The sequence below is a fragment of the Haematobia irritans genome, chromosome 2 (genome assembly GCF_050003625.1).
Source record: "Haematobia irritans isolate KBUSLIRL chromosome 2, ASM5000362v1, whole genome shotgun sequence".
NCBI lineage: Eukaryota > Metazoa > Arthropoda > Insecta > Diptera > Muscidae > Haematobia > Haematobia irritans.
The window spans coordinates 201,068,807-201,086,634 of record NC_134398.1 but is presented as its reverse complement, the minus strand read 5'-3'; the positions used below and the strand labels follow the sequence as shown (position 1 = coordinate 201,086,634).

The 17,828-nt window shown below is 46.2% G+C and overlaps 1 protein-coding gene across 6 annotated transcripts in view; it reads right to left on the bottom strand.

Moving 5' to 3' along the window:
* spen (spen family transcriptional repressor split ends) overlaps nt 1-17,828 on the bottom strand; it is a 277,605-nt gene that overhangs the window by 7,172 nt on the left and 252,605 nt on the right. For all 6 annotated transcript variants that reach the window (XM_075297168.1, XM_075297167.1, XM_075297165.1 and 3 more), the window contains 5 exons: nt 15,712-17,771; nt 15,061-15,630; nt 14,822-14,964; nt 286-14,695; nt 100-212 (listed from right to left, as the gene is read on the bottom strand). In XM_075297168.1, the coding sequence (XP_075153283.1) occupies nt 100-212; nt 286-14,695; nt 14,822-14,964; nt 15,061-15,630; nt 15,712-17,771 (17,296 nt within the window). The remainder of the gene's footprint in view (nt 1-99; nt 213-285; nt 14,696-14,821; nt 14,965-15,060; nt 15,631-15,711; nt 17,772-17,828) is intronic.

The following is a 17,828-nucleotide window of genomic DNA, read 5'->3' as shown; positions in this document are numbered from 1 at the left end:
GATCGCATTTAACAGAATAAATCTTAAAATAACGGACCGACGCCACTATTTCACTAATCCCACATCTAGCCTATTGTATTGAAAATATTTCAAACTTACCAAGTTGGCCTCAAAATGTGGTGGCACTTGCATGCCTCCTGCTAGCATTAGCGGTCCCATACGAGCTTGACTTTGTGGGCTAATGGTTGGTATAGATGTACGTAAGTTTGAGCCTGTAAATAAATCGATAGAAGGCTTTGAATCTGAAAACTTTTTTGGTTGGGAAGAATTTTTTTCGAATCATACCTGCCACCAAGCTTGTTGCATTCATTGTTGCCTGTTGGGACGAAGGCTTGGCTATCGATGGGGGCGGTGAACCTACCGCATTCATAGCCCTAGCCACACCTTGAGTTTGTAAATTATGTAACATGGGGTTGCTGGGTCCTGGTGGTTTATTCAAATGCTGCTGCTGTTGTTGATGCTGTTGCAATGGTGGCGAAGGTGTATGCTGTGATGGATGTTGTAAATGTGTTAAACTGGCAGCAGATGAACCAGGCGAGGAAGATGGAACAGAGGTTTTTGTTTGTATAACCATAGCTGGATATGGAGATAAACCCATTAGGCCAGGAGGTAAAACTAAAGATGATGTTGTTGTTGTCTTTTGCTGGCCCATAACAGATTGATGGGATGGATGTTGTGGTGGTTGCTGTTGCGATGTAGGTTGAGGCTGTTGCAAGTAAGGATTAAATGATTGATTTGTTGCTGATGGCTGCAAGTGATGAACAGCTGGTGAATTGGCAACCATAGACGATGACTTATTTGGTGTTGGAGGCGTTGTCTTCGAACTGACCACATGCAAGATCTGTGAAGGATGCAGCTCTTGACCCTGTTTAATTACAATAGATTGTTGTTGTTGCTGTTGCATAGCATGCGGATGTTGCTGTTGCATAGCATGCGGATTATGTTGCAAACGAGGAGAATTCAAAGCATTTGCTGTGGATGGCAAGTGCGTGGAATGCTGAGTTGTTGGTGGTGGAATATTAACCAACAGCTGTTGTTTAGATGATTGCATTTGCACGGATTGTGGTGGTGTTTGCCGTTGAACAATGCTCGATTGTATAATTGGGCCACTACCACCACCTTGTGATGATGAATGTTGCTGCTGCTGTTGCATTAAATGATGGGGAATTTGTTTTTGTGGCGGCGCTTGGGGTTGTGTTTGCTGATGTTGTTGTAAACCCATGGCTGTTGAAGCCATACCCATATGTTGCTGTTGTTGCTGCTGCTGCGACTGTTGCTGTATCTTCTGGCTATTCAAAACATGAGCCTTAAGACTTGTTGGTGCCTTAACATTCATATGATGGGCATGCATGACCAGAGGTACTTGTTGCTGCATAATTATGGGTTGTTTTGTCGGTGTTGAAATCTCCGAACGATTATGCTGTTGCTGCTGTTGTTGAGGTTGTCCAGATGGCGTTATTTGTATTTGCTGCTGGGGTGTTACAACCGGGGTCGAAGATGCAGTTGAGGGTGGTACAGTTGAGGTTTTAACAACCACACTAACTGATTTATTCAGCAAGGCGGTGGTTACGGAAGAAACCACAGCTGTGGCAGCAGAGGCGGCGGCAGCAGCAGCAGCAGCTGCTGTCTCCGTCTGAACTGGTTTGGTTAGGGCAGTAATTGGAGTTGCCACCGAACCTTGAAGTGTTGGTGATGATGTCGACAAAGTTTTGCTGCTGTTCTCTGCAGCTGCGGCTGCCACAGCGGCATGCATCAATTTTTTAGGATCCAATGGTATGCGTTGAGATGTTGACTGCGCAGCAGCAGATGCTGCAGCTGATGGTAGATTGCCAGCTTTGGCCTGTTGCATTTGTTGGGCCGATACAATACCAGTATCAGCCACTCCGCCGGTTGTCTTTAATGAGGCCGGGGCGGCCGTATTCAACATAGGCACACCTCCTGCTGGTAAAGCGGAGTGGACATTAGGCGTACCCGCCTGACTTTGATATGATTCAATTTCAGCAGCTGCCAATGCTTTCTTTTTGGGATGCTGTGGTATTAAAGTATTTGAGGTAATGGTTACGGCGGAAGCCGATAGTAAGGGCTTCGTTGAGGAGGTAGTCACAACAACTGGAGCCGTTGTTGTAGCAGTCAGAATGGTCGATGTTACTGTTACTGCTGCAACAGAGGACGACATGGGTTGCTGTTTTGTTTCAACAGCAGCAACATTGGCCTCACTTATGGCAGGCGTATTTGGAGTATTTGCAATGGGCTCCACAACCTTGCAATCATCCAGGTCAATAATTTCGGAAGCCATGGATTGTTTTGGCTGTGGCGAAGCTACCATTTCATTATCCAAGTCCGCAGTACCCTTACGATCTTTGGATTTTCTGGGTCTACCTATGGGATTTACAGTTGCTGCGGGAGTAGTTTCTGCTGTTACACCACCCTTTGTTCTAGGTTGAGAGGAGTTACGTCCCGATCTTCTTGGTGGAGTTTGTGCACCTTTTGGTAAAGCATTTGTTAGAATATTGGCTGCTGTTGCTGCTGGTGGTGGCGCGGTTGACTGTACCCCAGTTGTGTTTGCCGATTGTTGCTGCTGTTGTTGTTGTACTGTAGTAGCTTGTGTATTAGGCGGTGCACCACCAGGAACCGCTGTATTTCTAACAACATCTTCTATGATATCATCTATGGTACTGCGATCTTTTTCTTGTAATCTACGAGATTTTCTAGTATTCGAATTACCCTCACCCGTTGCAGATCCAGAATCTGATTGGGCACCACTTGTCTCATGCTGCTGTTGTTGTTGCTGCGAAGTATCCAAACTCACAGACGATGTGGAAGCAGACACATTCGCCTGTGTTTGATTATGATCTGTTGATGATTTTTCTGTGGCCTTTACTATGGGAGTAGCATGATGTGGGCTTTTGATTGTTAAAATCAAACGAGGACGACTATCAGTATTGGTATTGGTGACTGAATTGCCACTACCACTTTCCTCTCCGGAATCATCATGAAATTCATAAACATCAGGCTGGTGACCTTCGGACATTGATGCCAATGTTGCTGCTGCTGCAGCTGCTTGACTTCGTGCTTTCTTTTCTGCAGCTGTGAGTACTGGCGTTGTCGCAGTTGTCATTGGGGCCGCGGTGAGGTTTGTTCCAGACGAGCTTGTCGTCGTTACACTTTGAGTGTCCTGCTGCTGCTGCTGTTGTTGTTGTTGTAGCAATAAATTCCTTGGTGGTCTACCCTTACGACCTCTGGTCGCTGGTGTTGTTGCCATGGGTTTACGAAGACGCGTTTGAACTCCTGTGCCCTGAGTACTGATATCTTGAGATACATTTGCCACATTCGTATTTATGGTGACAGCGGGAGGAACAACTGCAGCTGCCGCTGCTGCTGCGGGTGCAGCTGAAGCTTTTTTACCACCCCTTGGTTGTCGACCACGTTTCGCTCCTGCACCACCCCTAGTATTGGGTCTACCTTGCACGGCTACTTGCTCAAATGCTGGCATTTGTTGAGTTTCAGTTTCATCTTCGGTATCATGATCAGTTGTAATATTGCTCGATGATGACACATTGTAAGCGGTCGAAGATGTGGCTGAGGGTGGAACCTGTGAAGCCGAAACCAAGGGCATATTTGCAGAATCCTGAATTTTATTGGATTCTTGATTCTCCATTTTGGGTTCAGCAACAGTGTTACTTGTCTTTGCAGATGCTTGCGACTCGGTTTCCTTTGGTGAAAACTGAGTTTTGACACTTTGGGTCGCAGCGGTTGTCGAAACATTCTCATTCTTTTTAATGACTGTACTAATGGTGGATGTTGTTGTACTAGATCCCGAAGTGGAAACATTCGAAGCATCCACAACATTCATTTCCTTGGCCGACCAATAATCACTGTCTTCTTTGGAATCCTGTTCGTGTTCATCTTGCTTAGGTGGAGAAATTTTTATAACATTTTCTTCGGTAAGAGGAACTGATGGTGAGGCTGCGGTGGCAGTATTCGAGGATGAAGTTATGGCTGGGGTAGTTTTGGATGTCTCCTTTATAGGTATTGGTGTAACTAAGGGCGCATTTGAAGTCGAGGATGTGGTTGGTGTTGGAGTCCTTATGACTGAGACACCTTCAGCCTGCTTTTGAGGTGGAGGTGGCGGCGTACGACTCTGTTTAACGTTATCCGTTACCAAATCCTTGGATAATGACGACTGTGTTGCTGAGACAATGACTCGCGAAGCCGTAGTTGCAGATGATGCAGTTTCATTTCCCATAAGTTGTGATGTTGATGAATCTTTCTGCTGTTGTTGCTGTGGAGTTGGCAAACGCTGTGGTGTGGTAGGAGACTGTTGCTGAGGCTGCAGATTCGTTTGCAATGCGCCTTGTTGTTGTGACATCGTTTTCACATATAAACCTGCCGACTGTTGTATGGTGGGCGATGCACGTTGATGTTGAGATCCAGTCTGGGGCTGTTGGGCGGCCTGCGTTGTTGTCGTTGTGGTTGCTTGCAAATGCGATGGAATGCCAACAATATGCTGTTGTACCAAAAATCTCTGTGGGGTAGATGGTGTTTGTATGACATTCTGTTGCTGCTGTTGGCTAACCGAAGCCTGAGACGAATTTGGCGATGCATTTAGCAACTGCTGGTGTTGATATTGGCCCTTTATATGAGTCTGCTGCTGGTGCATTGTTGGTTGTTGTGGCGCCTGAGTATGAGGATGTTGTTGCTGAGGTGAACTCATGTTTCGCTGTTGTGGTGGGGTAGATGTAGCATAGGATCCATGCTGCTGCTGCTGTTGCGAAGACATAGCCTGTTGCATTTTTTGATGTTGCTGATGTTGCAAAGCTTGCTGCTGATGTTGCATTTGCATTATATGTTGTTGCATGTGTTGTTGTCTCTGGTGCTGCTGTTGCTGCTGACGCAATTGCATCATTTGCATTTGGGCATTCTGTTGAACGATATTCTTTCCCATTTGTTGTAATATTTGAGTGGGCTGTTGTCTGCTGTTGACAGTCGAAGTTCCTGCACCAGGTGGTGAATATACAGAAGAAGATTTAGGAGATTGCTGTTGTGCTACACCACCACCACCAGAAGGAGGAATTGTAGACTGCTGGGCCTGCTGAGGCGTTACAGTAACAACCTTACTTATGATTGTAGGATGTGTTGGCACCGGTGGCATCTTCTGCACCGATATAGGAAGAATGTGTTGGCCTATGGGCATTGTATGCTGTTGATCTATTTTCGTTTTTCCTTGAGGTGAAGGTTGTTGTTGGTGCGACGGCGATGGACTCTGCTGCTGCTGATGATGATGGGACATATGTTGTTGTGGTGTCTGGGAAGCAGGTAAGCGAATATTTATAATATTCGCAGTTTGAGCCGGTGGTGTGGAATAGTTGTTGATTTTGATCATATGTTGCTCCGGATTTCCGGGCGAATTTTGCTGAGAAATCTTTTGCATGTTAGCAACTAAAGGTCCTGTCGTCGTTAGCAACTGTGACTGAGAGCGTGGAGACTGTGTATTAGGACTGGACATGGGACTACCCATTTGAGGTGATTGTATATGGATTGTGGTAGGAGACACCAGAGTCTGCTGCTGCGACGACGCTGTAACTCTCTGGATGAGAATATTTTGTTGCTGTTGCTGAGCAGATTGATGTGGTGTTACAACCATGGCCGCCGATGGTGGCGGAGTTGGAGTGTGAGGGCTCGGTTGCCTTGGTGTTGGGGTATTTCCACGTGATGTATTACGTGGACTATGAGGCGATTGAGCCCTCATTCCCATCATATAGGCCGCACCCATAGGCGATTGTGGGGGCATATGAAGGCTACTGTGTGACTGTGGTGAATGACTAAGAGATGCCGATGACACCGATGCTGCTGATGATGATGATGAGGAGGAGGACGACGCCGTGGAATCGTTAAGCGATGTCACCACACCTCTAGGCGATAACACCAATTGCGGTACAGCGAAATGTGCGGCCTGTTCCGGTATGGTAATAGTAGGTGGTTGCATGCTATATGTTGGGATTGTAGCTTGCGAAGATAATACTATCGGTTTGACCGCGGCCGAGGCAGCCAATGTCGATGGCGTTTGTTTGGGTGTAGACGAAGTGCAGGTTGATGGAGCAAAAGTGAATGCCGTTTTAATGGGTGTCGATGTACAAGACATTGTTACAGCTGATGGTGTAGCTGTTGTCGTCAAAGCCATGGTTACAGTTATTGAAGATGGTGGAGCAACAATCGAAGTGGATGCTGTAGATACAGGCAAACCTGGCAAATCCGGCACTATTGACGTAGTTTTTGGCCCGGTGGTTATGAGCGATTGTATGGGTTGAATTCCTTGGTCGTCTTCCTTAGTTATGGTTGAAGGTTCTAGTTTATTTTCCACAGAACTAGCAGGAAGCTTGGCTATAGGATCTACTTTTGTTATTACGGATGATTGCTGTTGTTGTTGCATTGTCGTAGATCCTACTCCTCCTGCTGCTGCTGCTTCCTGTAATTGATCTTCAATGACAGAACTTGTATTATTGGCCTTCTCCGACATTGAGGAACTTGTATTCGATTGAGCTGTCTCATCAATCTTCAAACTATGACTACCACTGCTATCGGCTTCGTCAGCATTCTCTTCGGTATCTGTATCGATTTGTAGATCTCTAACCGATTGTGGGGTGTCGGCCTTGATTTCCATCTCTTCTTGTCGCAAACTTTGTACAGCTTTGCAAATCTCCTCGGTGTCTTGCGTGTCCTCCCCGCCTTCGACCACATCTGCAATGGCAGCACTGGCCACTTCGCATTCGATGGCTTTTGCAGCCAATGCAGCCTCTTCGTCGGCCTCAGCCGGTGCCATTGCCGAAGGTTCGGGTTCTGTATTCACGGGATTTACATCTTCAAGGGGGATATTATCGTCGTCATCATCATTAAACGAATAATCCGCCGAGGAATTGCCAAAACTTTCACCCAAGAGAGCAGACACTGCACTTTCAGTTTCTTCCTGTGAAATGGTTACACGAGATTTGGACTCCTCGAGTTTTTCCAACTTGGATGAATCTGGTGGAGATTCTACCGGTATCTTTGGCTCGTCGGCAGTGGGATCCAAAGGTGGATTGAATTCAGCCGATATCGATTGAACAGCAGACTCACTAATCTTTTCATCGATTTCTCCATCAAAGCCGGGTATGAAAATTTCCGGCTTCTTCTTTGTTTGAGTTGTGGATGTGGTGGTGGTGCTGCTGCTTGCAGAGGGCGATGAAGCCATCATAGCATTCGATGTTGTTGTTGATGAGGTAGACGATTCCGTGGATTTATTCAAATTTTGTGCAGATGCAGCGACTTCGCCCGAAGCTGCAATTCCAGTGGAAGACGTTGGTGTAGTTGTGATAGCGTTAGAATTTAATACAACAGCACTATCCACTGTCATAGATGAGGTAGGAGTGGTTGGCGTTAATTTTCTCATATTATTTGAATCGGATGAACTAAGGCCACTAGTATTGCTTATCGTTGGAGTTTTTGGTATGGGGCTAATCATTTGTTTATCCCTCATGTGAGGCGATAGTGAAAGTAAATCTTTAGAATTTCGTTGAGGGGTAGTGCAGCAAGCAGTCGCATTGGTTGTGGCGGCGGAGCTGGAGGTCAATGATGTGTTTGGAGTGGATTTTGTGCCTTGCAAATGCATTTCTTCTTCATCATCTTCACCAATAAGACATGGTAGACTGGGTGAGGGCTTACACAAAGGCGATGTAGATTGGCGTTCTTCTGCCGTCGCCGAAATTTGGGCATGTTTGTTGGCGGCCTGCACATCAACTGTTAGTTTGGACGAAGCCATGGTGGTGGCATTGGTAGTGGTTGTTACCAAACAAGGCGTTTGTTGTGAGGCATTCGATGACGATGATTCTCTACGCTGTTGGTGATGCATCTGCTGTTTTTCTTCTTTGGAACGTTTCTTTTTCTTTTTCTTGGTTTTGCCACTGGATGTTGAGTGTTCCTTCTCCAACTCTTTCTTATCGGGCTTAGAGACTGGGCCCACTTCCAGGGAATTCTCATCACCATCGGAGAAACGGAAAACATCAGTCATGTCACTACGATAAGTGGTTGCTGTTGATGGCGTGGCCTCATCGGTGATTTTATTGTCAGAGTCTTCCATCAGCTGAGCTTCCAAGGCCCGACCAGCAGCGTCTAGGTCTACACTATTCTCATCTTCCATAGATTTGGAAGAAGCACCCGCCACAGCCGCCGCTGTTGTTATGGTTGTCGTTGAGGGATTAAATTGTATTGCATTTGGTTGATTCGACTCAAGATTACTACTGCCGCCGCCTCTTGACTTCTCTCGCTCTTTTCGTTTCTTTTCACGCTTCTCCTTGCGATGCTGACGCTCGGCTGCTCTCTCCAAATGAGAGCTTGTACCCATCAATGTGGGACACTTTTGTTTGTTCTCTTCATTTTCCTCTACAGTATGGGATTTGGGCGTTAGGGGCTCCTGTTTGTATGGATTCAGAGCAGCCGATACTATGGGTCCGGTCATATTGGACGAGGAGGCATTACGATTTGGCAGACAATTCAGATCTCTACCGCCCGCAATGTCGCTATCGGTCATCTCTTCTTCTTCCTCGTCAGATATGGGTCCGAAAATGTCTTCCATTTTCTCACCACCACTACGTTGTTGGCCCTTATGTTGTGGTGTAAAACTACCCGAGGCTGCTGGGGATGTGGATGCCGACATTTGCATATCTAAAGCCGAAGCAATGGGGCCTTGACCGGAGGATTGTCTCTGTAGTTCCAAACTCTTGGATTTTTTCGATTTCTTGAGACGATGGTGTTTTTCCTTCTCGAATATTTTTTCCATTTCAAGGCCTTGTACACTGCCGCCGCCCATATCAGCACTCAGGTGACGTAGTTTCTCACGTTTCTTCTCCTTACGCTCCTTATGCCGTTTGGCTTTCTCGCTTGTAACTGCCACCGAGCCCAAAGCATCTGCTGTACTCAAAATCACCGATGTCTCAGAATTTTTCAATTCATCGAAGGGATCGTAATTGGGTGATGATGGCAAATGTTTTGGATTTTTACCAAAGGCTTGAGGGGCCGAAATGAGCGCGGATTCGGCTACATGGGCATTTGAGCTAGCCGACTGCTGCATGACATCGGCTGTAGTAATCACCTGCTCACTTGTATTGGAGGCATCTTGTGTTGGTGTCTTTTGGCGTTTCTTACTCTTTTTGTGTTTCTTGATTTTACCCTCTGCTGGCGAACAATGATGAGAAGCCGATGGCATTGGAGACTTTTGGAATTTCTCCTCCGAGTCCAAGTATTCATCTTCGCCATAGAAATTTTTGTATTCTTTTTTGATTTCATTTACGGGCAATAGCGCATCATCTTCTGTCTCGGTTTTAATTGGAGGCATCGGCGAGTCATCGACGGACGACATCGGTAGCGATTTCATATGCTTCACTTTAAGTTCATCAAAAACAGGCGATGTAGTGGAATCCAAAAAGCCTGGCTCCGCACTTAGATCATCCTCTTTCTTGATTTTATGTTTCAGACGTTTTAGAATGGGAGTGGAGGTGCCATCATCATTCGAGGTGTCAATGGGCTCTTGCTTCAATTTAATGTCGACAGCTGATTGTGATTGAGATTCCGAATCTGAGGCAATACGTGAAGAGTGATGGAGCAAACGCTTATTGGCCATGCTGGAATTGTTGCGCCGGATTAGATCTTCATCGGAGCTATCGTCACCATCACACAGTCTACGGATATTGTCTTGCAACTTCAAACGCCTTTGGATTTCGGTGTTGTTATCATCAGAATCCGAGCATAGACGGTTTGGATGAGTGGATGTGGCTGTCGAAGAAGAAGCTTGGGAATTTCTTCTTCTATCGCCACTGGGTGTTTTTCTCGCTTCACGATCATGTTCATCATCGGTTGATGTCAAAACACCTCCAAGCATTTTATAAGAGCTACCACTGCGGTTTATGCTTCCCCTTTGACTTGGAGTATCACCATCGGGACCGGCATCAAGTTCTGAGTCGGAGTCACCATCGTAGCTTGTGGAACGTTTCTTTTCCTCGCGCTTCGCTCTCGATTGTTTGAGTTGTGAGAATTTGGCCTTGATCTTTTTCTCTTCTTCTTGTTTTTGCATATTTTTACAGGAACGTGCCTTAACTTTGTCATACATTGAGACATAGGGTCCCTCATCGGGTATATCAAATATCGAGTGTTTCCTATTGGCTGCATCCGAGTCATCATCGTCATCGTCACCTATACCGCCTCCACCGCCACCACCACCATCCGTGTCTTCGGCGGAACTGAGAATAACTTTTCTTGCTCCCGACTGTGGTGTACTCTTGTTGGAGGTGTAACTATTCTGGCGACTTGAAGGTGTTTGAGGATGATGATGATGGGTCAAAGCATTCATATCCTCCGAACAACGAGATAGTTTACGTTCCCCACCACTCTGCTGTTCATGTTTGGATTTGGCCGAATGGTTATCCTGCTGCGAACTGCTTTGATTAGAATTGCGTCTTGGCATCATATCGGGTTGCCCTGCTGCTGATGACATAATCTCATCATCAGTAACAGTGGCATTGGTGGTCATTGCTTCTGACTGTGGTGGTTCAGATTGTGGCAATGATCTGCCTGGTGTGGAATGACGTTTCTTTTCACGATGGTGTTCACGATCTCTTTTACAACTCTTGTGTCGACTGTGGTGCCCGCTACTGTGTTCCTTATGTTTATGCCCTCCCGAAGGGGTTTTTGCATTTATGTTCTCGCTGACATCTTCCTCCTCAGAGGAAATCATTGATGTTGATGGCTTTTGTTTTGTCACTTCCATGTCATGCTCATTGGATGGATGGTGATCATCATCGGTTTTATTTAGGGAATTAACAACCTCAGCAGCTTCGTTTTTAGCAACAACATCAACATCTGCGCCTACTTGAGACGTTTGATTGGTGGCATTGTGTTGCTGCTTATGATGATGTTTATTTCGATGATGCTTGGGTGTGTGTTCCTTCTCATTCGAATTGGACATATTGCTTTTGTGCTGCCCTGACGAAGAGGATAAACGATTATGTTTATTACTTCTTTCTTTGCCATGATGATCCTTCGATCCTTGTCTTTCCGTTGCCAAATTATTGGCTACTGGCATATGATTATTGACATGAGGAGTTTGCGGCGGGTTGGATCCAGTGTGTGAATCAATTTTCATACGCTTGGCATGATCTTCACTATGAGCGTTAGTAGTAGATCCACCAACAGCGTTACCATTGTTACTTGTATTACTGTCCTGGCTACTAAGTCTACGTTTGGGATGACGCACAGGAGATGTGTTTCGCGAGGTTTTACGAGCCTTGTGGCCTTTTCCACTGTTACTTGTTGCTGAATCTTGAATAGATTCTTCAGTGGAGCTTTCCTTACTATGTCGCTCTGATTCCGCTGCGTGACGAAAGGGTTCTTCCACTGTCGAGGCCGTGTCAATTGCACTACTCTTGCTTGATTGGGAGTTTTCCTTACGACGCGGGGCATTTAACTCTTCCTGCGCCTTGCGTTCTCGTTCTTTTTCCTCCTTAGAACGTTGCCTTTCCATTTTCTCTTTTTCACGTAGTTCGTTTTCTTTGCGCTGTCTTTCCTCTCGTTCTCGCCTTTCAGCTTCCTCGCGCTCTCTTCTCTCACGTTCTTCACATTCTCTCTTCTCACGTTCTTCGCGTTCTCTTTGTTCTTTCAGTAGACGTTCGTTCTCTTCACGCTCTTTTCTTTCGCGTTCTTCTCGCTCTTTCCGCTCTCGCTCTTCTCTCGCCTTCTCTTCTTCTTTGCGCTGGCGTTCCTTTTCACGCTGTATCCTCTCACGTTCCTCTCTCTCAACACGTTCTTTTTCCAGGCGCTCCTTCTCCAGACGTTCCTTTTCAAGCCTCTCTTTTTCTTCTCTATCTCGTTCGCGCTCACGTTCTCGATCTTCCCGTTCTTGTTGCTTTCGCAATTCCCTCTCGCGCTTCTCTTGCCGTTCTTTATGCTGTCTCTCGGCTCTTGTGGTGGTTTCACGTTCTCTGCGATTTTCGACTTCCTTTTCATCCGCATCGCTTGATTCGGCAGCCGAAGTCTGAGACAATTGCGACTGCGACGAATTAGAATTTTTTCGTTTGTCACTCTTGGAGGACTTCTTATCATCGTTGGCGTTGTTGCGATGATTATGTTTGTGCGATTTTTCATTGCGTTTACCACTGCCCGTTTCTGTCGCGGGAACTGAAACATTTGCGGAAGCAGAGTTGTTGCTCGCCGCCGCTGATGCATCTATTGAGGAACTGGTACCGGTTTGCGTTTGTTGTAGTTGTTGCTTTTGATAGTCTGAGGAAACTGTGGCGGAAGATGATGGTTTTACTGTTCCCACATTTGTACTGCCAGGAACTGATACTGATTTGGTGAGGACTCGAGTTTCTGATGAAACATTTGAAGATGCTGTTGTCGATGTCGGCGTTGGTGGCAAACTCAAACTTTTTGCTAGAGCTGAGTTATTCTTTGGCTTTGTAGTACCACCACCTATCGACGACACAGGCGTTGTTGGCGGAGCCGCTACAGGTGGCGGTTGAGGTGGTTGTTGCACCTCCATTGGAGGCAAAGGGGGTTGCGTTGTGTGTTTCAACACTTCTGCGGGTGGAGGAGGTATTGGTTGATTATTAGGCTGCGGAGCTGCAGTATTTGGCAATGGCGGATGCGTTGGAAATGGATATTGTAAACATTTGGTGCCTCCCGAGGATGATGCTGGTGAGGTACCGGGTGCCCCCGTTGGATTGCTATAGATAGGTGATGGTGAGGCCATAGTAGTGGTTCCACAGCTGCCAGTTGTTTTCGTATATGTGGGTACACAATTAACCGACGGTGACATGGAGGGACTATGGTACGGCGACATTGAGGCCTGAGGCGAGTTCATGGGTGAGAGGCTGGTTAGGCGCTGCAGTAATGCTCCTGAAGATTTTGAAATTGAACTACCACCAATACCCGATGTCGGCAATGGTGTGGTGTTACAACCTACCACCGGAGTTTTGGTGGCTTGCAGATTCGGCAGTCCCGGAGATGTACATACACCGGCGGCATTCTTCGATACCTGAGATGCATCCGTTGAAGGTTCATACCAATGGTTCTTCTTCAAACGCTGCAAGTCATCGTCGAATATGGATTTCTTAGCCAAAACTGATTTAACAATTTCCGATGGTTGTATTTCCTTGACATCGATATCAAGAAATTTATGTCGACTGGCGGGTGTGGGCGGGGCACTTGGTCTTGCTTCACTTGTGGTTGTGGTGGTTATTGCAGTTGTCGTTGTACCACCAATCGAATGATGTAAATCTGTCTGTGACGACGACCGATGATGCTGCCACGTTGGTGGTGTATTACTGAAGTCGTGCCTTTTGACCACACTCGATGCAGTAGCCGCAGAACTACTTCCACCGGACCATCGTTCATACATCTCATCTAGGGTACGTATGCGTTCTTCTAACGATGGACTCCCACTGGCCTGGCCAGTCACATCAGAATCACTGGAATTCGAGCTAAGAGAACGCGATCTCATTGGACTAACCAAAGAGGTTGAAGATGATGGCGTCGCTCCGCCATGATGTCCACTACCATGATGATGGTGATGGTGGTGATGATGATGTGGTCGCCATGGTGGATAACGAGTGGATGGACTTGGTAGAAAGCAACCTCCAGAGGAGGAACCACCCAACGACACTCCACTCCCTGCGACCGTAGATGTTGCTGTTGCAGAACTATGACTAAGACTAGAATGATTACTACTATGTATGCCTCCTTCGCCTCCTCCTCCTCTATTCATCAAACTGTTTGACAGCATATGAGAACTTCCGGAGTTGGTACTTCCAACAGCTGAAGCAGAAGAACTTGTAAAACAACTACTGCTGTTGTTGTTGTTACTCCCACCACCAGCACTGCCATGATGATGGTGATACGATGTAGGTGTGATATTATGCGATCCTCCGGCACTGTTGCGATATTGTTGAAAGAACTGTATGCCAAATTTTGGTAATGGTAAAACCATGGGTTCGCGTGGTCTTTCGCGTGGCACCCTCCGTGGCTCACTGGGCAAAACTTCGGGTCTTTCATCGCATAAAGGTGTGCCAGGCCTAGAGCCATCGGCGCTCTCACCCCCACTAGCCTCGTGTGAATGATGGGAATGTAATTGGTGACCACGACCCCTTGATGCATGATGATGATGGAAGTCGTCATTTGCAAAAGCTCCAACATTGGCGCCCCCTACGCTGCTGCCGGAACTCGAAAGTAATGCATTGGTGCTCAAAGCACTGCCATTGCCACTACTTCCAACAACTCGCCTCCGTTTGCAAGCCAACGAAGATGATGATGAGGATGTTTGGAGTGGTGGCGGGTGATGATCACTATTTGAACTGCTTGTACTGCCATGACGGGCTGATAAACTACCACCAGTGGTACTTCCTCCAATGGTACTGCCACCACCACCAGTCGCCATAAAATCAATGGACGGTCGACGACTCAATTGTTGCTGTTGTTGATGATGGTGATGATGTGGATTTATCGCATGATGTGAGTGATGATGGTGATTGGCTTGCTGTTGGTATTTACTAAGAGTGCTACTAGACTCCGAGAGTCTTCTCACTTCACCCTTGCGATGCATTGAATCATTTAGGAGGTAATCACAGTTTGAGTTTTTACTTTGTGTTTGTTCTTCCAACGAATGGGACTGTGACTGCAATGAAAAGAAAGAGAGAAGAATTATTAATAGGTCTCCAGTATGAATAAGCGAATAGGAAGAGAGCATTCTTTGAGGTGTGAATACTCTTTAAATATTCTCGCCATCGGTGAGAACACTTACCAATCCACTGCTGGAATTTATGGAATGATGATCAATTTTAATTCGCTTTCGCGGGCTTACTATACTTTCATCACCACTGGACGGGCACTCTTCGAGTTGTTCCAATAAAACGGCACGTTCTTTTTGGAACAATCTCACATCACCTAAAAAAGAAAAAAATGCGAAATTACTCAAAAAGTCTATTTTTATTTCTTTAGGCTATGGCAAGATTTAGATGCATTTTGTAATGCTCGACATACCTTTTTGTTTTGCAGGACTTTTATCACAACGTCGACGACTTAAAGCCATCTCCAGCATTTCACTACTGGACTCTTTTCCACTGCTATTCACAATGGGCCCAAGACGAGATAGCAATGGTGAATCGGATCTTAAACCGATACCACTATAAGAATTCGCATTGGATGACGATGACACCGGATGATTGGACATCGTAGCATCCTCGTCATGCGAAGCTCCTGAGCCTTGACTATATTCGTCATACGATCGAAATCTTCTCGTATCGATATAATCATAGTCCATTGTATGGCGTGAGCTTCGCGAACCTCGACTACGTGCTGGAGTTGTATTGCCCGATGTTTGTCCCACAACAGATGGTAAGGTCGAGCTTGTGTTGTTCGTAGTGGTGCCTAGGGCGGCTCCAGCAACTATTGCCGATGACAAGGTGGGAGCCAAAGATGGAATACCAACACTACTACTGCTACTACTACCCGGTGTATTGCTAGGCGAACAACCATCATTGGAATTTTGGTGGCGGCTAAATGAAGATGCCCTAGAGCGTGACTGTGATTCATAGCGACTAAAGCGGGATCCTGCGAAACGATTTAAAAAATGTCATTAAATTTTGCCTAGGATTAAAGAGAGTTAAAAAATAAAAAGCAAAGTCCTCTTACCTCCAGATTGTTTTTCAAGTTTCTCATAGAAGGCATCTTGACATTCTCGCGATGCAAAATCAACCTGCAATTTACGCCCTCTTAGTGTGGCCCCTCTCATCTCTTTCACCGCCGTTTGGGCATATTGTATTTGCTCATATAAAACCAATGCCAATTGTTTCTGTCGATCTATAACTACTTTGTTGACCGCACCATATCTCGAGAACTGAGATTGTAAATGCGATTCAGAGATCTTTTCTCCAATGCCATCGATCCAGACACAGTTGGTGGGCATTGACTTACCAAAGCCCAGTTTTATACGATTATTTCCCAAATGCTCGCCATCCATTTTACGCATAGCTTTGACCACAGACAAGATATCGGAATACTGACAAAACGCATAGGCCGAGGTGCCCTGTTTCTTGATGTCGATCTCAATGATTTCACCGAAACACTCGAAATGCTGTCTCAATTCACTGGCCGTGATTTCCTTTTCCAAATTGCCAATAAAAAGAGTTCGCGTCGATTTTGGATGGTATTCATCCAACTCCGCCTCATATGGGCGAAATTCATTATCCTCCACATCGTAACCTTGATAAGGTTCCACTTCAATTTTACAGCCAAAAAATAACTTGTCATGAGATACTTCTATAGCCTTTTCCACATCTTCGGGTTTTTTGAAACACACCAAGGCATAGCGTTCATCATTTTGACCCACCACTTTGACCCATGTCACTTTGCCATGCTTTTTATACTCGTGAAAGAGGCCATCTTTTAGGGAGGTGTCTGAAGAGCGGGAAGGTAACTTACGTACACGTATCGCCAGGGGCCGATTGTCTTCGGAATGTACAACGGGATTTGCAGAGGGTGTACCAGAGCTAGTCGAACTTGAACTGCTACTACTGCTGCTACAAACATTTGATCCACAGGGATTTAAAGCTGAAGATGTTCCAGGCACTGCAACCGCAGACTGGAGGCTACGCGAACCACGACTTGTTGCCTGAGTAGTAGACGACGAAGATGCCTCTGCATTACGCCCTCCCACAGGACTCGAGGCATGCGAATGGGACGACGACGATGAGGAGGAAGAAGAGCTATGCGATGAACTATAACTACTCGGCGACCGGGAATGCGAACGGCTTGATGACGTTGTACTGCGTCCATGAAAATGTCCATGAACCGCTGAACGCGATGTGTGGTGATGCGAGGCGGATGTTGAAGAAGAAGTAGGGTTATTGGAAGTGGAGGAGGATGAGGTGGTATTGGTGTTTACAGAGGCAGATGGATTCGACGATGACGACGAAGAATTTGGATGATTATTATTGCTATTAGCGCTACTTTTATGGTGGTGTTGGCCATCTGTCGATGAACTGCCATTAGAGGCGGCTGCCGCTAACGCAGCGGCATTTAGAATCCCGCTAACGTTGCTGTGGTCTCCTGCATGTGTTGTTGCATTTGACGACGATTGTAAACTACTACTACTATTGATTGTACTACTAATGCTACTACAACTATTATTATTTGCCGATTGATTATTATTGGTGGTAGCCGATGACGTGGGTGAATCAGCGGCGGCTGAAGTCATTTTTGCCACTGCTGCTGCTGCTGCCACTGTTGCCGCTGTTGTTGTTGGTGGTGACGCTGATGAATTGGAGGATTTTAAAAATTTATTTTTATTTTTACTTAACAATGGCGTTTCCGTAGAATCGTTGTCTCTTTTTTGTTGCTGCTGGTGGTTGTGGTAGCCGCCACCGGCGACTCCCGCTGTTGAATTTGATACGTTGCCGTAACTTGACGACGACGTATTGCAATTGTTGTGGGCAGGTGATGAAGAAGCGTAAGAGGAGTATGCGGTATATGCTGCAGAAGGATTTGTAGTGGAATTCGCTGCTGTTGACGTTGCTGTCTGTATATCTGTTGAGGCGGCAGTTTGATAATGGTTGTTGATATTTGCTGCTGAGACGTCGGCATTGCCACTGCCACCAGGACCGTTTGTATACGTCGCAGCAGCTTCGTACCATGACGCAGGCGGAACACGGCTATTATTATTGTGTTTGCTTGCAGCGCCGACACTGGAGTTTCTAAAACAAGAATGTGTGTGTGTGTGAGTGTGGAAAGAATACATATAAATGATTATC